Here is a 22,174-nt window from a genome sequence, read left to right as displayed (position 1 = left end):
GGTCTCGGCGGCTGCTCCGAGTCACCAGTCTAGCTGCCGCATTCTGGATTAGTTGTAGTTTCCGGGTCACCTTCAAAGGTAGCCCCACGTAGAGCACATTGCAGTAGTCCAAGCGGGAGCATCTTGTGCAAGAATAAATTTGGCACTTCATCTGCTGTTTGTATGCATGTTTCTGAAACTGATCAGGTGGGGAAACTGTGGCACTCCAGATGTTGTTGGATTACAATACCCATCAGTCCCAATCAGTGTGGACAATGGTCAGGAATTATAGTTCAGCAATATACAGCAGACCAGAGTTCATGCCTATCTGAAAGCCGCATCTTCTGAACTTGAAGACGCCATCCATCTAATCCCAGGGTTGTTGGAGGATGTGAAGCAGCACACTGCCACAACTGCTCATCTTTTAATGTTTTATTTATTCCCTTTGATTGAGAGGGGTCTTGGCAAAGTACCAACTTGGGGGCCCCTACTTTACCTGGCATTATCAGTTAGCACCTTGGAAGCCATCTTTTTAAACTTCCCACAATGCTCTGCAGCACTCACCACAACGGTGCTCTGTGGCACAATGGGAAATTTAAAACGGGAGCTTGCAGCTAGAGAGGACAGAGAAGGGTGGTTAGGTAATGTGCTTTTTGGAAACTCCAGAGCTCGTAGATACCCAAGAGTGCTGAGTGTGTTGAAGTTGTCTTCACACACCCTCATCTGATGGAATGTGCCAGGTTTAAACATAAAGAATGTCAAGAGGCAGCACAGGCTATCTATCGCACCAGTGATGTTACCTCCCTTCTCACATGCAAATATGCAAGTTTGTCAGTAAAAAATGAACTGGTAGAATTATTGTGCTTTTACTTTACTGTACGGAAATGTCTCTACTGCAGATGTCCTTCTGCATTTCATAGTTCACAAGCAAACACACTACTTACAATTGCCAAATAGTAGATTTCTTTTTCTCCTGGACAGAAGGGTGCTCCCGAGAGGCTCTGTGAACAAATACAATAGATAATTATTAAATGGCTGGACAACAGATAAGCTGACAATAAAAATGGCCAAAAAAGGTTAATTTGGGGATCTGAAGACTAGTATGCCTGTTGGTTTCAGGATTCAACTACAAATGACATATGCAATGAAGGTCCAGAAGCAAAAAGAAATGGAAAGCCTTGAAACCATTACAGTAAATAGAATTTTTTATAAATTTGTATTTAAAAAAAAGCCAAAAAAAGCATCCATATAAATAAATAGATCAAGCACAATACAGATTATTATATATATCATCATTAGGCATGACAGAACAAACCCATGATAAAAACCTTATTATGCGTAGAATATACTTTAAGGTAGGCATCCCCAAACTCAGCCCTCCAGATGTTTTGGGACTACAATTCCCATCATCCCTGACCACTGGTCCTGCTAGCTAGGGATGATGGGAGTTGTAGTCCCAAAACATCTGTAGGGCCGAGTTTGGGGGTGCCTGCTTTAATGCAACAACCCTCACCTAATTATAATGCAATCCAACATAAACCACATCATACATACCTCTTGCACACTACAAAAGCAAGCAACTATTTTATTTTACCGGTATTTACCTGTATATTTATTTGTTGCTTTTCCCACAAAAGTGTCTCAAGTTACTTACAATGCAAAAAACAAACAAACCCCACGTTAAAACCAAGTATACGAACAAATAATAATAGTCACAGTTTAAGGCTGCAATCCCTAACCCAATTACATGAGATGAAGCCACATGTAAAGGCTATAATTGGGTTCTTGCATTTCTTCTTCTTTTAAATGAACACTAAGATTCTTGAGGTGCTGGAATACATTTAGACCTAGCCAATGAGAGTTAGAAACCCACTGGGTTTTTTGTCTGATGCTGAGATGATCAGGGTGCAAAACGACCACAGGTACTCCAGAACCACAGAGCACCTCTAGCCCACCTGCTAGGTTCCTCTCAACACTTTCATGATGCTGCAATAATAAAGCACTCCCCACTCCCCCCCCCCGCATACCTGATCATCTCGGTCCACCTGACAGCCTCCTGCAGCTCCATCAACCTCTCCTTGTATTGGTTGCGCTCCATCAAGACCCGGGCCATCTCCACGCGGGTGAACCGCCGGCGCTGAGCTATGGGAATGTTGTCCTGCAGGGGGGAGGAGGACGGCTTCAACCAATGGGAAATGGAAGGGGATTAAGGTTAGTAAAGCATGAAGCCAGGAGACTAAAGCAGCAATTGTTAGCTTCTTCCAGGTGTAAACCCCACCCCCACCCCCGATAATTTTAGCCAAGAGAATCTAACTACAACGTCATATAAGCAATGAAAACGTGACATCTGGAGAAGTGATGAACGAAAAGCTAACTCATGTTCTGCAAGCCTCCAAGGTAATGCTAGTTAGCATCCGAGTCTAACTAGCCTGCCATTAGGAGTGAAGTGTTAATATGGGTTAGTCAACTCATATTAAGCCCATGCATAGCCAAACTTCTTACAACAGGAGGAAGCCTAATTTGTAAACAGTGCAATACAATGCAAAAGTAGAGAATTATTTAAGGGAGAAGGCAGAAGTAACAGTCTTAACAGTGGCCAAAGCAGTAATGCACCTATAGCGTGAATTCAGTCTTATCCCTCTCCCTGTCATGATTCATAAAGATTGCCCATCTTTCTATTTAATATGCATTTGTAAGCTTTTTTTGTTCACCCTTCACATTACCAAAAAATAAACTCATAATTTTTTAAGAAACCATTTCAAAATGGTTCTGGGGACCTGGGGAGGTAATGACTTCACAGACTAGACAACAGGCAACTACCAAGAGTTTCTTTTCCCCAATATGCCAGAAATGTGTAAACTCTAGTTTCCCTCTCCCAGAAAAGAAGAATGATGCATGTGTAGATCAGGAAGTCAAAAGCGAATTCAAGTAATCTCTGCCACTCTCAAAAGTGCTACGTCTGTCTTCACCCTCAAGATCAGAATGAACAGGGAATTCTACATCAGAACTAAGGGTCCCTGCATGGGCATATCAACCGCATTAGCAAGTCAGCACTAAAACACACATTGGTAGTTCACAGGATTAAAATCAGCCTGCCTTTCTCTACAAAGAAGTCCCAAAAACACATGTGGTGGGAGACTGAGGGAAGAGCTGCTGATTCTATTGCGGAAGAAGGCTTGGACCTTCTTACCCAGCATGGCTGAGCTTACCTGGTCAAACTCATTATCTGGATGATTCTCTGGGGGAGATCCCAGTGACCACTGACAGCATAGAGAGAAGGGACAGGTTCGAAATGCAGCCCCTTTCATCCGTCCCAACAGTAAGTGCTAAAGGCTAATGGGCTGCTGATCAGGAGGTTGCAGGAAGCATTGCTGGGTAGCTAGAAAACTAGCTACAAGAGCTAAAATACACACCCAACTTTGTCATACGCTGCAAAGTTTAGGGAGGCATTTCAGCAACAAGGAATGTGTATGCAGAGGTTGTGTGTGTCAAGGGGAAATGTTTGTCCCACATATCAGCATGGCATTCACTCTCACCGCAAATGGTTTGTGTAATTTTTCTGTGCAGCTCCATGTAACCCAGAAGATGGGAGCGAGGACAGGACACACTACTTCCTGTTTCTGCCCTCACTCTAAACTAGCTTTGGGGATGATGTCATCAGAGCGATTGCACAGGAGCAGAAAGCAATGTTTTCCAACCTCATTCTGATGGAATCTTCTGGGTAGGAAGAAACACGGTGCTCAGCAGTAGTGAGAAATGTGATTGCTGTTGTCCCGCAACTTTCCTGGGAGCAAACCTTCTCTTTTAAGCTCAATCAGAGCAAACAGCAATTTGGGGAAAACACGAATTGACATTTGCTCTGATTGAGCAGTAAAGAGCAGGTTTTCATGAGGGAAAGCTCCAGGGCAAAAAAACACCACCACCACCACACCACACTTGGAAATAGAGCTTTTAAATGCAGACCTGACCAGAATGGTGCAAAAAGGAAGTGTGGCTAAGCCCTGATCTAGGAGGGCCAGTCACCTAACTGCAGATAAGACAGCTTCCTATGTTCCTCCTCATGTTAGCACGTACAAGGGAGATTTGGTTTGGGACCACAATGAGGGAGCCAAAGACTTGAAGTCCCCTACCTTCTCCATACCAGAGACTATTTGTGGGGGGGGAAACCCACATATGTAAGGATAACCTGACCCTAATGGTGCAATCCTAACCATGTCCACTCAGAAGCAAGTCCCACTGATCTCAATGGGGCTTGCTCCCAGGTAAGTGGGGATAGGACTGCAGTGGCATCCAGTACTTCCATTTTGATATGATTACACCCAGGCTGCGGTAGTCATGGATGTGGTGACAACCCAAAGAGAACAGCCCCTTTGGGCTGGCCCACACACCTGAGGATGATAAAATATGCACTTTGGTGTCAGTGTTCAAGTAACTGAGGAAGAAACCCAGCCACCCCCGTTCCCGCAAAAAACCCTCCTTCCCTAAGGCATTTTAATAATGTAATATACCAATTCTGTACAGAGATAGCTGCTTACATCCTCCACCTCTTCTTTGGGCTCTCGACGGGCAACGATCACTTCGGATTTCACTCTAGAAAACAGAGCAAAGAACATCAAAGAAGGGAAGAAGCTAAACAGCAGCCCCTCTTGGCAGGGGTACACTGTCCTGGGTCTCAGTTGCTCACTAGGGCTGCCTTATTTCAAGAAGTGAAAATCTAGACACAAACAAATTGTTGAAAACGCCAAAGTTGTTTTTGAGAAATGACCCAAGCAATTTTTCAGTTATTTTGCTGAAAATCCAAAACATACTGCCGCTTTTCAGAACCCCCCCCTCCCCCCGGACAGCACTTCCACCACTGAAATTCCTGTAATGTCCGGGAAAATCCGGATGTATGGCAACCCTAGCTAGGCCATTTTGCTACATTTGCTACAGAAAGTGTATGAGGCGAGGGGAACATCTGGCTATCTGGCTTTATGTGCAGTGGTACCTTGACTTAGGAAGACAATCCGTTCCACGGCCGTCTTCGTAAGTCGAGGTTTTCGGTTGTCGAAGCGCTGCTTCGGTGCATGCGCAAAGTGCGATTTCGCTCTTCTGTGCATGCGCCGACTGCGTGCGCGCCGAAAAGACTTCCGCAGGTTGTCGACTTTGGAAGTCGAAACCTTCGGATGTCGAAGCCTTCATAAGTCGAGGTATGACTGTATATGTAAAAAAAGAAGTCAGTAATACTTAATTCCAAACTCCTGCTCAAGCAGCAGCAGAACACTCACCTTTTCAGTTCTTCTTCGAGTTCCTTGATTCTAGCTTCCATCTTGGCTTTCGCTTGCTTTGCTGCTTCAAGCTCACCTTTCAACACCTCTTGCTCCCCGGTGAGCTGGTCTACCTTTGCAATTAAATCGTTCTTCACTATGTTCAAAGCATTTCTTTAAGATAGGGGAAAGGAAAAGAATAACATATGTGCCACAGCAGACAGTGAGGTGGATAGCATCGTTTTGGCGGAAGATTAACTGCAGCACAGAAGAACCTGTGCAGCCTGTGATGAATATAGGGAAGAATTGAAATTGATGCCTTCTTACAACCCTAGTCTAGAGGACAGCAGTGAGAGAGAGAATGGGCTTTTGGGTAGTAGGCTCTGGTTTCCCAGGGAATTTCACCCTGCCCCAGTTGAAGAATTTTTTACCTTCTTAGGACTTGTTGTTGTGGTTCTTGCATAACCATATTTAGTTCCCTTGTCAATCATCCTTGTGTTGTGTGGGGAAAAGGGCGGTTTGTTTCTTCATGATTATTGCAGGTGCTTTTAGTGCCTTATTGCTGGTTTCAAATGTTATATTTGTTATGAATTTGTTGTTTTGAACTACATTTGTATGGATTTTACAGTATGGTAGGTTGTATTGAGACTTTTCTGTGGGAAGCACTCATTCTGCTGGCAGAAACCAAGTATGGATGTCTACCTTTGTGAGATCCCCTATTTAATTTCTCACCACACCCCCTAGCAGTGATCCCTCTCAGAAACAATTCTTGGCCCTCTTAAGAACCATTGCTTGGAAGTTCTTCCTGCAATTATCAGAAACATGCAACTACTAACAGTGGAACACAGCCATCAAGGCTAGTAGCCACTGATACCCTTATACATGAATTTGTCTAATCCTCTTTTAAAGCCAATGAAGTTGGTGGTCAATGAAATGTTAACAAGCAAAGTGGCAACACACAAATGTCCTCTGAAAATCATGTCCATGCCATACACCTAAGCAAAGAAGCAAAGTATTTCTAGAGCATGAGCTGGTGTCTTACTTTGTTTCCAGTAGCTGCGTGTTCTCCATCAACAGGTTCCCCACTTCTTTGCCCATCCCTGGAGGGGTGGAAAAGAAAAAATAAAACACGAGGCAACACACATTTTTGATCTGCACCCTTTGGAAAGATTTAAGCCTTATGCTTTGCTGGCCAATTCTTACTTAGGAGAAGCAGCCTCGTAGTTCGAGAGCCTGCAACGTATATGTTTTGCTGCACAGTGCAAAGCGCCACTCGCCCTGTTGAGGTCACGGAACAGAAGCAAACATTTCTGAAAATGCAGACGGATGCATTCATTCATTCAAGTACAGAGACTTCCTTTAGGAGATGGGACAGAAGAAACAACTGCACTAAAATGGCTATACTTAGGGCTTATCCACACTTACCTTTTGCCCCACACTTCCCAGGCAGAGATCTTTACATTAACACTCTATGGCCAAGTGGTTTTTGTTTGTTTGTTTTGCCCTAAGCTTTCCCCGCAAAAAACAGCTCTTTAAGGCTGTACTGGAACAAACACCAATTCATGTTTTCTGTGGATTGACATTTGCTCTGATTGAGCTTGAAAGAGCAGGTTTTCAAGAAGTAAGTTCCAGAGCAAAAAAGGGGGGGGGTTGCTTAGACACAGAGCTTGAAATTGTGGACTGTGCCTGGAAAGAGTGGAGGAAAGGTCATTGTGCATAAGCCCTTAGACCAGGCATCCCCAAACAGCAGCCCTCCAGATGTTTTGGCCTACAACTCCCATGATCCCTAGCTAATAGGACCAGTGGTCAGGGATGATGGGAACTGTAGTCCAAAACATCTGGAGGGCTGAAGTTTGGGGGTGCCCGCCTTAGACTTAAAAGCTGGCCCCACCCCACTATAATGTGTTAAAAGCTTTTTGAACAGGCCCAGCCAACGAGCGAGTCACTCAACTCCTCTGTTTGGCACAACCCTGCTTGTTTTCAATCTGGATTATGAGCACAATGTGTTATTAGCAAAGTTCAAGATTATGCACAGCTAATTTAGGGTATTGATTAGTGCAGGGGTAGAGAAAAGTCCAGCTCATGCACCAATCTTAGCCTGCCAGGGAGTTGAATCTGACCTGTGAAGCCATTTTCCCAAAACCACACCCACCTGCCAATCAGCTGTTATCACTGGGTGTTGTCAGCTGATGGGCAGGGTTCAATCATGCTGGGTGCTGCTTTGCATGTGCAATCCCTGTGGGGGAACATGCTAGGAAAGTAGAACCCAACTTTGATTCGTGGGTAGAAGCCACTTGACGCAAGTTAAGAAAAGCCCCGTTGGCCCACCTAGTCCAGCATCCTGTTCTCATGGTGGCCAGCCAACCAGTTGCCTCTGGGAAGCCCAAAAGCAGCACCTGAGCACAACAACACTCTTCCCACCAGCAATTCCCAACCACTGGTATTCAGAGGCATAGTGCCTCCAACAGGAGAGACAGAAGCATAGCCATCATGGCTAGTAACATAAATAGCCTTATCCTCCATTAATTTGTCTAATCCTCTTTCACACCAAGTTGGTAACCATCAATACCTCTTGTGGGAGTTTGTCCTGAATCTTCCAATATTCAACTTCATTGAATGGCCCCAAGTTCTAGTATGATGAGAAAGCGAGAAAAACATCTCCTCATCCACTTTCTTCTGTTTATCTAAGAGCCAGCTCTTATCTAATTTGATCATCTGTCAGGTATTTCAGTCCTCTTAGTCACTAGTTTGCCAACGACAAAGGGAAACTTTAAAGACTTTGCTGTTGGGCCATGTGTTTCACTGGAAGTACCTAATGTCACACAGTGAAGCTTAACTGTCTGACTTCCCCTGAACATCTATGCTGATTAGTGGGTTGCCCCACTGTGGAAGGATCCAATCCCAGCTAGACATCACAAGGAAACTATCCCTGAAGAAGTTTGGCAGGGTGAGGGAGGAGTAGAGGGGCTCGCTAGTGAGGTCAGCTCTGAAATGTTCTACTGCTATTACCAAAAATAAATCCCAATTGAGTCTTTCCCACTTTGTGGCTACATTAGCACTCCATTTAACTATCATGTTGCCCCTTCCAAAGAATGCTGGGAACTGTAGCTTGTCAAGGGGGCTAAGAATTCTCTTATAGATCACTGGCTCCCCTCACAGAACTACACTTCCCAGTTTTGCAAGGACAGATGTGTGAAGAGACCTTAGTCTCCATAACTACTGCAGCAAGCTCCATATTTGCGACTAGGCTGGCATTCTCTCCTCCCATATTTTTAGTTTTATGGAGTTGTTGCTGGGAAGATGAAGGACGGGAGGAAGCATGAAATCTTACTATTGGCCACATACTCAATATACTTGCTAAACCTGCACGCTCTACAGCAGCTTCCCCCAACTTGTTGCCCTCCGGATGCTTTGGACTACAACTCCCATCAGGCTGGGGCTGATGACGGCTGTTATCCAAATCATCTGGAGTGCAATAAGGTAGTTGGTGAAGGTAATTCTAGAGAAATCAGATCACTATTCCAGCTCTGTTCATCTGGCAAATGCTACTATTTGTGAAAGTTTAGATACATCTTACACAAACTTTGGGTTTTCCCCACACATGACATTATCCTAAACACACTTAGTAGGGCAGGGGTGGAGAACCTGTGGCCTTCCAAATGTTGCTGGACTACAACTTCCATCATGGCTGACCATCGGCTATGCTGACAGAGATTAATGGGAGTTACAAATGTAAGGATATTTGGGGTGGGGGGAGACATTCATCACTTTATACTTGTTTACGTTGAATTGCACTTGCCATTTTACTGCTCATTCCTTCAGTTTTGAGAGATGCTTTTGGAGTGCTTCACAAGCTCTTTTTTTCTTTTCTTTTTTAAACAACCCTGAACTTTTAGCACTTTTTTTTAATCTCTAAGCTACCTTGAGTTCCATCAGGGGAAAAGGTGGGAGATGATATAGATAGATAGATAGATAGATAGATAGATAGATAGATAGATAGATAGATAGATGGATGATAGATAATATATTAGATTTACAATTTAGATGGCAGTTCAGCAGCATCTGGTAGGCCACAGTTTTCTTCTGCCTGGTTTGAACCCTTCTTTGGCTGTTCCTGATTTTGTGCATGAAAGTTGCCAATGCAGAACAAGAAGAAAAAAAGAGCCAGGTCTAGAGTACGGATCCCTATTCCACTGCAAAACTCACTGGGTGACCTTACGAAGCTGGCATACACCCCATACATTTAAAGCACATGGCTTTCCCCAAAGAACCCTGGGAACTGTAGTCCCCAGCAAACCTTAATAACACTTCACAGGATTCTCTGGTGCTTTAAATTTAGGGTGTGTTTGCAGCCAAAGTTAAGGAGAGCCTCCGTCCCAAATGTTGAGAGTGCAGTATAGGGGGACTAGAATTTCCTTCCATTACAGAATGGAAGGGGAAATATGTTTAGTCACCTAATCTCATTTCAACTGTTCTCATGAACCCACGGATGCTTTCAACATTCACGCACTCATCCACTTCACACTGTGTAGAGAAACATGCTTTTACGCTGTTTGTTCTGCTTGCTTTTGTTGGTAAGTGACAAACACACACTCAGTACAAATGAAACGCTTAAAAAAAGAGAGCCATGGCAGTGTACAGAAAGTGAGAACACAGCACAACACACTCAGGCAAGTACACAGACCTTCTTCCCAACAATGAGATGGGACGGGTTGATGATGGCAGAGGAAAGTTCCCCAGCAAGAATGGCAAAGAAGCAGCAGGTGTTTTTTTTAAAGAATAAAGTTAGGTAGATATAGAGAAAGGAAAAACAACAACACTACAACCATCAATAAGACAGGAAGAAATAGATCACTTCTGATGTTTCAGGCAGCATGGGATCTTCATACTGTCTATTGGGGCAGAGAACAAAAATGCAAACTTAAATGCAACAATGGAGTTTAAGAATCCCAGTCTGAAGGCAAACTATAGGCCACTCTGCACATTTCACTGACACTCAGTCCATTTCATGTAGACTCCACATGGAGGCAGAGCCAAACCCAGGTACTCAGTTTATGTACCTGCATGACACATGCATGTGTTTCATTCCCATATAATGTTTCTTGGTGTACATTTGAAATAGGAGTACACTTTAAAAAAGAAAGTGTGGAATGACCTTTTATATCCCAGCTGCTGTGAGAAGGGGAAATTTAAATAGCATCTTTTTTACACACTGATTTACCAAGGTCTGCAGGTTGGTGGGGGTGTATATTTCAAGGCACTAGCACCAGTCTTTAGGTGCCTGGGCAATGTGGTTGCAGGGTATTTTCTTTCCTTGGATAAATGGAGATACTTGGACTCAAAAATCCAAACATATTGCAGAGAGGCAAGGTCTGTTGTTCTTTCAGAACTAATGGAAATCATCCTGAGCCTACAGGATATACGTTGAAGTCAGAAGTATGAATCGGGAATGTGAAAATCACAAGTGTGCATCAATCTATAACAGAGCAGAGAATACTGCAAATCTCACCGCTTTAGCAAATTTGTAGCCCTTAAGACTGCAAAAATAGTCTTGAAACTGTATGAAGAATGCCAAGTGGTTATCACAAGCATGGAAGAGCGGAAGCTCAGATATTTGACAGTTAAGAGCAGGTGTCAATACTTTGCAAAGACATTTGCTCAGGCCCAAGGCTATGAGCAGTTAAGTTATGCAAACTGAGTGAATATATGCAGTTTTGCTTGGCCTGCATCACTTTTAGTTTTATACGTTTCTTTTCCTTGGCACAAAATCTTTATTTCTTTTAGCTCAGACTACATCAAGCATGTAAACATAGGCAGATTTCAGGATCTACAGTGGTACCTCACAAGACGAACGCCTCGCGCAACGAAAAAATCACAAGACGAAAGCGTTTTGCGATTTTTTTCGAAGACTCGCAGAACGAAGTTGTCTATGGCTGTGCTTCGCAAGACAAAGTAGCCTCACGACGGGAAGGGAAGGCTGGCCGGCAGCAGGCCCCGTCTGCGCTTCCCCACTGCTGCGCGCCCGCTTCACCCCTTTCCCTCAGAGCGGAGTTTCGGCTCAGCCGGCTCGGGCCTCAGCGGCAGCGCCGGTAATAATGCTGGTGAGTGCCGGGGCTGTGAGGGAGGCGGGGAGGCTTCTCTTCCTCTCTCGGGCGCCTTAAAACGGCCATGGAGCGGAAGAGCCTTAAAGCGGCTGTGGCGCTTGGCAATGTGGCTGCTGTGGCTGCTCCTGGCTCGGCGGGTGAGTCAGCGGGAAAGAGCTCCGGCTCCCGAGGCGAGCTGGGGGGAGGGGAAGCGAGCATGCCACGGGGATGGACCTGCAGGAACCCCGGAGGGCAGCGGCTTTTTTTTTGCCCATAGGAACGTATTGATTAAATTTCAATGCATTCCTATGGGAAACCACGCTTTGCAAGACGAAATTTTCACAATGTGAAATGACTCGCGGAATGAATTAATTTCATCTTGAGAGGTACCACTGTACTTTGCCAGAACACTGCAGTTCAGGAACTGGAGCTAAGTAAAGAGCAGTGGCTGGAGAGTGAAGGCAGTCCTGGATGTACAATGGCAGTTCAGGTGGTGTAGCCAATTCCTTACTGCAGGACTGAATCTGGCCAATGGGCCATATACTTATCTCCCACACTTACCAACTTGGGCCATGAAGCAATCTATAAATTTGATTAATAATGATAATAATAGTAAGAATAATGATGATGATGGCACCTACCAGCATCCCCCTTGTTACTGCTTTAAAATACAGTTGGGAAGAAGCCACAACTGAGCAGGGGCGTCGCAATAGAGGGGCAGGGGGGGCGGGGCGCCCTGGGCTCCACTCTTTGGGGGGCAGCACGGCGCCTCCTCACCACCTCCACTGACGGCCGCCGCATGCGCCCGCCCCCCTCGCCTGAGCAGAAAGAATAAAAGCGCGAGCCAAGCAAACTGCGGCGAAGAGCGAGTTTTACAGGGCGGCCCTGTAAAACTCGCCCTGCGCCGTGGCTTGCTCGCAGTTTGACGGCGGCGGAGCTCCAGGCGAAGCTCCAGGTAGCGCTACGGAGCGGGTTTGGCACTGGCTCCGCCACCGTCAAACTGCGAGCAAGCCACGGCGCAGAGCGAGTTTTACAGGCTCTTAAACTTGCTCTGTGCTGCAGCTTGCTCACAGTTTGACAGTGGCAGAGCTCCTGCACCGCTGCAGCCAAACCCGCTCCATAGCGCGCATGCGCGCAGTGTCCTTCCATAGTGACGTGCTGCGTCCCTATGTCACTATGCAGCACGTCACTACGGAGGGGCACTGCGTGTCAAGGGGTGGGGTGCCGCCCCCGGTACCAGGGGGGCTTGCGACGCGGCTGCAACTGAGTGCTCCTTGCCTCTAGAAAGCTAATGGTTCAGGTAAAAAAAAAAAGGCCAGGTCTTGTCTTTTCTTCTCAATACAAAGTGATTTCTAAGCTATGGGTTTTCAAAACATGAAAAGTAGCACATTGAATTGTGTGTCTGGAATGTTATAAGAAGCCCTGGCTCCCTTAGCAACCTAAGGGAAGTGTGGTGGAGTCAATTGTGTAGAATATTTCCGTCAAGAGTGCTACATGTGTTTTGTGTGTTTGTTTACAGTTCCCATAAAAACACCAACCAGGAAATGAATTATATTTCACAGCCATATTTCTTGACCTGCATCCTGCAAGCTGTTTGAAACATCAAAGTGAATGACCACCTACATCCCCAAACAGAAAAGAATCTCTCCCAAACAATGGGTGATGGAAGAACCACCTACTTATTCTCAACAAAGCAACACCATCACCATCACGGGAACGAAACAAAAGAGAGTCCCGAGAAATCACAGAAGAAAAGAAAGAGAAGAAGAAAATAAAAGGATGAAGAGATGCTGAATGAACAGAAAGGAGGAGGAGAACACCCATATGTTTAAAAAAGGCCTTGGCCTTACCAAAGAAATCATCCCGCACTATGAAAGTCATTCCATATGAGAAAAGAGGGGTGGGGTCAGGGGTATAGAAAGAGATAGGGACAAAGAAGAGAAAAATAGGGGAAGAAAGGGAGAGAAAAAAGCAGCCATTAAATACAAATCTGTAAACAGCAAAACGGTGGTGTTCTCTTAGCACGTACGTGCAAGGAAATTAGTTATGCTGCAACAAGAACCACTCTCTGCCTCTGATCCAGCTAAGCAGGGAAGAAAGTCTCAGATTTTGAAATGAACAGATCAAGTTAGCAACTCCTGGTTCCATCCTTATTATCCTCCGTGGATAGGCAAAGGTCCTTTGGGCCTCTCATCCTCTACGGAAGGGAACCAAAGCAACAGCATGGATGGGTCAGGTTAAGGGGAAAAACAGAAGGAGAGGACAATAAAATTGGGGCAAAGGGGCTGTTGGGAGACCCCGAGATCTGATTTTCAACTGGACGGATGGCTGAAAAAAAGGCAGCAATCTTGGGTTGACAGCAAATAATAAATGTTTAAAGGAAGTGAATCTATTTCCTATTTACACTGGGCCGGGTCCAGCATAAAGAGTTCTTCAGCAGAGATAGACTGCTATTACCAAAGGAAGGGAACTTTTGCATCCTACCCAATGCAGACACACACACCCCTTCTCTTTCTTTCTCCTTCGATCAAAACTGGACACGTTTTTCACAAAGGATTGTGTTTAGAAGTCATACAATTCAGTAATAAGAAGTAGCCTTATACTGAGTCAGACCATTGGTCCGCCTCGCTCAATACTGTCTACACTGATTGGCAGTGGCTCTTCAGGATTTTAGGTGAGGATATTCTCAACCCTTTGCAGAGATACTGGAGCTAGAACTCAGGAGCCTCTGCCTGCAGAGCAGATGCTCTACCACAGAGCCATGGCCCTTCCGCGAACCTTTCAAAACACAACTACAATGAACATGTACACCATTACTGGGAGAGCCCTGGATAGAGGAGGTCCCACTCCATGGAGGGAAGTGTGGATGCTCCAACTTCAGAAATGATACTAAATGTGCACACCCAACATGCTCACAAATTGACAGGCAATCATGTGTGGCCAATAGGTATGGAAAGAAATGCAATTGAGTTCACGTTCAAAGTCAAATTTATCAAATTCACACTCTCCGAAACAATACGAAAGCAAAGATAGCTAACCAGAGAAAGTTTCCAGAAATTCCCACTATCCACTGAAGCATTTCACTTAGCTCAGTATCATCTATACCAGGCACTCCCAAACTGCGGCCCTCCAGATGTTTTGGCCTACAACTCCCATGATCCCTAGCTAACAGGGCCAGTGGTCGGGGAAGATGGGAATTGTAGTCCAAAACATCTGGAGGGCCGAAGTTTGGGGGTGCCTGATCTATACTGACTGGAAGTAGCTCTCCAGGTTTTCAGACAGGACTGTCCAGCCCTACCTGGAGATGCCAGTGATTAACCCAGAAACAGTCTGCATGCAAAGCAGATGTTCTACCACTGAGCTATAGGCCTTCCATGTGATGGGAGGTGGTGGTTCAACAACATCAGGTTCTCCACCCCTGGTCTAGAGTCTTAAATTAACTAACTGCACTACTGATTTAAGCAAGTTGATCTAGAAAAGATGCCCTTGGACCTCTAACACTTCTCCTTCAGCTAGAACTCTTGACTGACCATCTCAGCCTTTTCCAAACTTACAAGCTGCAGAACTTGAGAGCTCAGCCCCCATCCTGCAAACACTAAGTCCCAAACCTTCTCTTACCCCAGCAGCCATCCTGAGGGAGGGAAAGGACTAATAAAGGAATCAGCAAGACGGATAAACCTCCTATCTTTAGCTCACTCTCAGAATGAGGACCCCACACTTGGGTTCATTGCCTGCCCTAAAAGGAAGGAAAAATTCCACCTTACAGGAAACATAAAGTAACAGATGGTTCCCCACCTTCTACCCCAGGATTCAAAGAGGGAGGTAAAAAAAAGCAGATCGTGGAGTGAGGCTGCAGAAAGCCGGGGTGGGTGGGTAGGGGTTAGAAATAAAGCTTACCGCAATGTAGCAGACATGTGAGCAAAAAGCAGAGAATGTTCAATTGGGTTCGGAACCTTAAGTCGCGCAAGCCAATCAAACAAGGGAAAGGCGGGACAAAGTCCGCAAAGCCAACCGTGATTGGACAACAGCAGGGGAGTATCACACGTGTGTACCCACATCATTCAATTCAAAATTCAAGAAAGGGGGAAGGAGCAGGAAGAAAGAAAAATTGGAGGAAACAGAGAATCCGAACAGAGGAGAGATACACACCTGAAAACTCCCCTATGGGCCATGTCCAGCGAAGCACAGAGATACAGGATGGGGTAGGGGGGAAGGAATTGGGGGGAAGGAAAGAAAAAGAGTCAATCAGTGACCGAAACCAACAAAATAAAATAAAAAAATCTGGATTTTTTTAAAAAGAGAAACAAAAAATTAACAATGATCTTGCCATTTCGATGTCAAAAGGCATGAAATAGTAAAGACAGGACCTGCTATGGCCTGCAAATGGTGTGAATCTACATATGGGACATTTGGGAGTGTGAGGGTGAGGAAATCACTTTTTTTTTCCAGATGAGGATATAAGTGAGGAGCCTGGAGACTTCCTATGAACCCTGACTTAAGCCTTGTCTTCTCAACCATGGCAAACGGTATAATAAAAACGTGTTCTGAATAACCTAATTTGTTGGAATGCTTACGACCGTCTGCAGCGCTCTATGTAGCCTTTCCAAAAATTCATGAAAGCTGGCACAGCTTGAGACCCACTAAATCAAACGCAGCCCAACAGGAATTGGATCATGGCCCTAATGCCTTAAAATGGAAATGACCTTCTCCCAGGTCTAACAGTTAGGCAATTTAGCCTAGTATTGTTGGCTCTGTCTGGCAGCAGCTCTCAGAGAAACATAGGAAGCTGCTTTATACCAAGTCTGACCATTTGTCCATTTCTGCTCAGTACTGCCTGTGATGACTGGTAGCAGCTCTCCTTGGTTTCAGAATAGGGACATGTGCAACCCCTTGTTGGAGGTGCTGGGGATTGAACCTGGGAACTTCTGCATGCAAATAAGAGCCACAGCTCTTTCTGGAAGCTGCCTTATACCAACCACATCAGGTCCTTGGTCCACCCAACTTCGCATTACCTACACTGACTGGAAGCTGCTTTCCAGGGTTTCAGACAGAGGTCTATTCTAGCCCTAACTGTAGATGCCAAGCATTGAAACTGGGACTTTCTGCATGTAAAGCAGGTCATCAACCAATAGGTTATTGTCCCTGCCCTTTTTTGTGATGGGAATAGTGTGCACTTGCAAGAAAAGCAGTAAAAACAGGAGGCTCCTTGAGCCAGTGGTGGGCTATGTGCAATGCTGGTGGGCTGCCTTTGGCTCAGTGGGATGTGAGCTGAGCAGGCCTGCGTGACAGTATTAAGCTCTGAATTGAATCTCCTCTGTTTTAAGATAGGCAATTCATAACACTTACCAATTGCAAATCCTTTGGGTTCCTCTCATCACCAAATATCCCCTTTTAGTTGAGGTCAAGATAAGTTTTACACGCCAAAATAGTCTGGCCACCTAGAAGTAAAATTTAAGTTGTTGCCCTGCCCACCCACCATTCTCTGAGGAGTCACAGCTATTCTTTTGATCGGCTAATCGCCCAGCCCTCTTAGATTCTGGTCAGATAATGAAAAGAAAAAAGATATTGGTCTAGCCCAGGCATCCCCAAACTTTGGCCCTCCAGATGTTTTGGACTACAATTCCCATCATCTCTGCCCACTGGTCCTGTTAGCTAGGGATCATGGGAGTTGTAGGCCAAAACATCTGGAGGGCCGCAGTTTGGGGATGCCTGGTCTAGCCATTACAGGGCTAAACAAGCAGCCACATCAGAACACTTCCTCCAGTGACCAAACCACCATTTCCTCCCATCCCACTCAAACAATGCCCCTTGTTTTGGGTCACTGTGTTTGGGAGGTGGGGAGGAATGACAAACATCACATAACAATGGTGGCCACCAGTGGGGGAATGTGGGGGGACCATAAACAGCCATTTCCTCAATCTGAAGGTGAATTTCATCCCTCTTACCCCCAGAAAATAATTCCTCCAAATCCAAATGCCCACAGAGGCACAAAATTTGAGGGTATTTGTGTTAAGCCCTAATTTGATATAACCATTCAGTGGTATTCAAAGCTAGTTCTACTCCAGAAAAAACCCCTGAAAATAATGGACATTAACATCTCACTCCATTAATTTTGATGGCTTGAATCCAATTAAGTTCTACACAGAGTACACCCCCTGAAATTAACACACCAAACTTAGTCATGTCCATTACTTTCAGTGAGTCTACTATGAGCAGGACTAGCACTGGACACAATCCAATGGGTCTTCTCTGAGTAAAACCTGAGCCACGTTGACACATTTAAAGCACTCTCATGGCACCTTAAACAGTCATAGCCCAAAGAATCCTGGGAACTGTCATTTGTTAAAGAGTACCGAGATTTGTTAGGGGATCCCTATTACCCTCACCGAGCTGCAATTCCCAGAGTTCCCTGTGAAGAGGGATAATAATAATAATAATAATAATAATAATAATAATAATAATAATAATAAATTTATTATTTATACCCCGCCCATCTGCCTGGGTTTCCCCAGCCACTCTGGGCAGCTTCCAACAGAAAAATGAAATAAAATAATCTATTAAACATTAAAAGCCTCCCTAAACAGGGCTGCTTTCAGATGTCTTCTAAAAATCTTGGTTGTTAAACCATTCTGGGAACTGTTGCCCTGTGAGGGGCATGTTGTTGTTTAGTCGTTTAGTTGTGTCCGACTCTTCATGACCCCATGGACCAGAGCACGCCAGGCACTCCTGTCTTCCACTGCCTCCCGCAGTTTGGTCAGACTCATCCTCTGTCGTCCCCTTCTCCTTGTTCCCTCAATCTTTCCCAGCATCAGGGTCTTTTCCAGGGAGTCTTCTCTTCTCATGAGGTGGCCAAAGTATTGGAGCTTCAGCTTCAGGATCTGTCCTTCCAGCTGATTTCCTTCAGAATGGATAGGTTTGATCTCCTCGCAATCCATGGGACTCTCAAGAGTCTCCTCCAGCACCATAATTCAAAAGCATCAATTCTTCGGCGATCAGCCTTCTTTATGGTCCAGCTCTCACTTCCATACATCACTACTGTACTGGGAAAACCATAGCTTTAACTATATGGACCTTCGTCGGCAAGGTGATGTCTCCGCTTTTTAAGATGCTGTCTAGGTTTGCCATTGCTATTCTCCCCAAAAGCAGGCGTCTTTTAATTTCGTGACTGCTGTCACCATCTGCAGTGATCATGGAACCTAAGAAAGTAAACTCTCTCACTGCCTCCATTTCTTCCCCTTCTATATGCCAGGAGGTGATGGGACCAGTGGCCATGATCTTAGTTTTTTTGATGTTGAGCTTCAGACCATACTTTGCGCTCTCCGCTTTCACCCTCATTAAAAGGTTCTTTAATTCCTCCTCACTATCTGCCATCAAAGTTGTGTCATCTGCATATCTGAGGTTGTTGATATTTCATAGAACTTTGCTAACAATTCTCAGCACACTAAAGAAACTAGTTCCCCATAGCTCATGACTGTTTAAAGTGCTATCATAGTGCATGTATGGAGTAAATGTGGCCTTAGTTGGATACAACTCATGATTTTTATCTGACTGTTGCCATTGCTTTTGGCAATACTGATTTGGTGTGCTACCCCTGAGCAGGCCAATGAATAGGTACAATATAAATTTAGCTAATGAAATAATGATAACATAAATGGTGATGCATGATCTAGCACTGTTCAGTGGGAATGTTGCAGGGGAGAGGGAGTGAACCTGTGGTAATGAGCATGAATTTGAGCATGGAAATATATTTGGTGTGTGACAAGGACTCAAGATGAGGAAAGGAAATTAAAGTGTTGGAAGTGACAGCTAAATAAGACTTCTGGGCATTGATAATTCTGCATTCTACTACTTTGGCTATCAACGTAACACTTATTAGCTGTCTACTTGTTCCTCTGCTTTTATTAGCAGCTTGGCAATATAGCAGGTAAACTATTTATTAATTTTATTTGACCCTGTTTACTTCACAGGGTCGTTGTCGTGGAAGGCTATGTGTAGTTCCTCACATGGGGAAGAAAAACTACAGAACACAATTCTGATCACAGAATTCAGTTTTCCAAAATCAGTTCATTAAAAAGTTTATATTCCTTACAGCTGGGAAGCGGTATGGCTGAAAGGATATGGGCAATATGTGGTGAAATCTCAGAAGCAAAAACATAGGGCGAGGTTCCCAGTAATCAAAGCATAGAAAGGCACCTGTGCCCTACAGGGCTCATCCTCCAAGTCTAAAATAGCAGAGTAAATTAGGCAAAATAATTTATGTAACTCTGCTTTAATTTGCATAATTTGCATAAGCGTCACAAAATTATGTGGACTACATGCATATAAATTACAGGAAAGGAAAGTTCGACTAAACATTAGGAAGAACTTTCTGACGGTAAGAGCTGTTTGACAGTGGAACCTCAGATGGTGGTGGACTCTCCTTCCTTGGAGGTTTTTAAACAGAGGCTGGGTGGCCATTTGTCATGGATCCTTTAGTTGAGATTTCTGCATTGCAGGGGGTTGGACTAGATGACCCTTGGGGTCACGTCCAACCCTACAATTCTATGATTCAGAGGGAAATGCCCTTTATATTTCATCCCGATGTTTGCTGATCACATCTGATCACCACAATCTCTGCATCTTATCTAGAGCAGGGGTAGCCAACACAGTGCCCTCCTGATGTTGCTGGCTTCCATCAGCCCCAGCCAGCCTGGCCGATTAGGGATGGTTAGGGATGATGAGAGTTAGATTACAACAACTGAAGGGAACCTGTTGGCTATCCCTGCTCTAGACCATAAAGAGTTACATTACGTCTTCCAGCTCTTTATCTCTCCACCTACTCTACTTTCAAAGGGCTTTTGTGATAAACAAGACAAGAATTTCAAAAGCAGCGCTCTTGAAGCAGGCTTTACCTAGGAGGTCCGCTCCTTCATCCACATCTCCAATGGCTTCCGAGCCGACTTCAGTAAGTTCAGTGTACAGCGAGTCGGTGTTGATGCCGAAGGCTTTGTTCACGATCCCCTGAGTAGGGCTGTCGTGCAAAGAGAAAAAGAATGGAAATGCTGCAGACTGGCACGAAATGAATAAAAGCTGCATTCTGCACTCACGGCGACATGCCTAAAGAAAGGGGAATGTCTGCACCCAAACCTGTTTCCTGTGCGTTCCAGCCTGGGATCCTGGCACATATCCAGTTCCGGAGTAGAATCAATATCTTGAAAATCTGATCCCTCATCGCTGCTTCCCATCCCTGTAGGATGCAATGCAAAAAGGGAAATATTCGTAGTCAGGAAGACCAAACCAATGTTTCGGATCAGAGATGGGCATTTGCACCTCCATTTATTAAGGAGGATATTGGACAGCTCAATCCAGCAGAGATCTTGTGCAGCCACCAATAATTCTTCATCCACACACACATCCACGCACTTAGCTAAGTTTAAGAAGCAGTCCATTGCTCAACCCCGGGCACCGCAATCTAATCGCAGCCCTAAAAATAAGGAATATGCTAATTTACACTATTATGGGACAAGAATTCCTTCTTGGCATGTTATGTCCACATCTCACATTTCTATAGGAAACAAGTTAAACATAGAAGTTTCTCAGCCAGCCATACCTATGCTCACATTCCTCGTCTCTTGGGCGACCTGGACTTCCATATTTCTACTATTCCGTTTCTCCCGCGACCGCTTGTTGTTCTTTGACGTGATGTAGTCATTCATGGGCTGAAGGCTCTCATTCAGGGGGGTGACAGCAGCAGAGGGCACGGACGAGGTGGGTGTGTTGGATTTCGTTCCGGTGGTGCTGGGCGTAGCAGCTGCTGAGGACTGTCCAGACTCAGACATTTCATCAGGCGGGCACTTAGGGGCACAGCATTGTTTGGAGGGGTGGGAAGAGAAGGGGTGGGGAGGCAATCACATGCATCAGTTAATTTTTCCTCCCATTTACTGGCCAGGTGGCTGCCTTGTAGTACTGTGATATACGAGCACTATGCACTAAAAAGCCTATAACGGCCACTACAAAAATGAAGGCCAGTGTGGTGCAGTGGTTTAGAATGTTGTGTCTGGACTTTTATAAACAGCCGGGTCCAAGTCTCCATTTAGCAATCAAGAGAAGTGGGTGCCCTTGGGCAAGTCACTATTAACCAAACCTACCTTGCAGGGTTGTTGTGAAGGATAAATTTAGACCATACAAAAATATTGTAATTCTCCCAAGATTATTAATGGCCTGTTAGCAGCTTTTGAGATTCATTGTGCTGCTTAACCAAAGTTATGTTTAGTATTCTCTGCTACTTAATATCCTTACGTAACATCCTCTTTTTTTCTTTTCCCCCCAGAACGCCTCAGATTTTTTTTGTCATATGTTTGGCTCACCCCTTGGCCTGAGGGCTTAATGGTGAATAATGGCCCACAAGGAGCCACAATGTGTTGGAGGCCTTGTGTCATCTGTGGGTGCTAGTGAATCCCATCTTCCTGAGTTATAATTTGACCCTTGCTTATTATATAAGGAATAATCAACCACACAGTCAGAAGGCACAAAACCTCTCTACTCACTAGACCACACTGGCTGTTGTTGCCCCAGAGTGGCAAGTTTCATAATTATGACCAAATGCTGGACTCATTGTTTAGGGGCAAACTACAGAAGCAAACAAGCCAAAGGATCCATTCAAGGGACCGTCACTAGTGACAGGACTTTTAAAAGCAAGAGCGCATACGCACATCTGAAAAGCAGCGCAACTGAAACAAAGACACACATTTACACAAAACCACACCTATTTCACCCAAACATCTGGAGGGCCACAGGTTCCCCATTGATGTTCTAGGACCATAACACATAGTTCATTTTTAGGAGACTGGATGAGGACCATATTTGGCCACTGCAGAAACCACCACG

At 44.9% G+C, this 22,174-nt stretch overlaps 1 protein-coding gene across 12 annotated transcripts in view; it reads right to left on the bottom strand.

Moving 5' to 3' along the window:
• MAPK8IP3 (mitogen-activated protein kinase 8 interacting protein 3) overlaps positions 1–22,174 on the bottom strand; it is a 69,427-nt gene that overhangs the window by 24,155 nt on the left and 23,098 nt on the right. For 4 of the 12 annotated variants that reach the window (XM_035130803.2, XM_060282700.1, XM_060282696.1 and 1 more), the window contains 9 exons: positions 20,898–21,141; positions 20,435–20,534; positions 20,200–20,318; positions 15,458–15,469; positions 6,268–6,325; positions 5,247–5,399; positions 4,488–4,569; positions 2,007–2,158; positions 924–980 (listed from right to left, as the gene is read on the bottom strand). In XM_035130803.2, the coding sequence (XP_034986694.2) occupies positions 924–980; positions 2,007–2,158; positions 4,488–4,569; positions 5,247–5,399; positions 6,268–6,325; positions 15,458–15,469; positions 20,200–20,318; positions 20,435–20,534; positions 20,898–21,141 (977 nt within the window). Of the gene's footprint in view, positions 1–923; positions 981–2,006; positions 2,159–4,487; positions 4,570–5,246; positions 5,400–6,267; positions 6,326–13,158; positions 13,177–15,457; positions 15,470–20,199; positions 20,319–20,434; positions 20,535–20,897; positions 21,142–22,174 lie in introns of all 12 variants that reach the window. The other 8 variants (XM_060282697.1, XM_035130812.2, XM_035130807.2 and 5 more) reach the window with 6 other exon arrangements.

This window comes from Zootoca vivipara, chromosome 14, assembly GCF_963506605.1.
Source record: "Zootoca vivipara chromosome 14, rZooViv1.1, whole genome shotgun sequence".
Taxonomy (NCBI): domain Eukaryota; kingdom Metazoa; phylum Chordata; class Lepidosauria; order Squamata; family Lacertidae; genus Zootoca; species Zootoca vivipara.
Note: the sequence above shows the minus strand (reverse complement) of the source record. Positions and strands in the feature narration are given on the sequence as shown.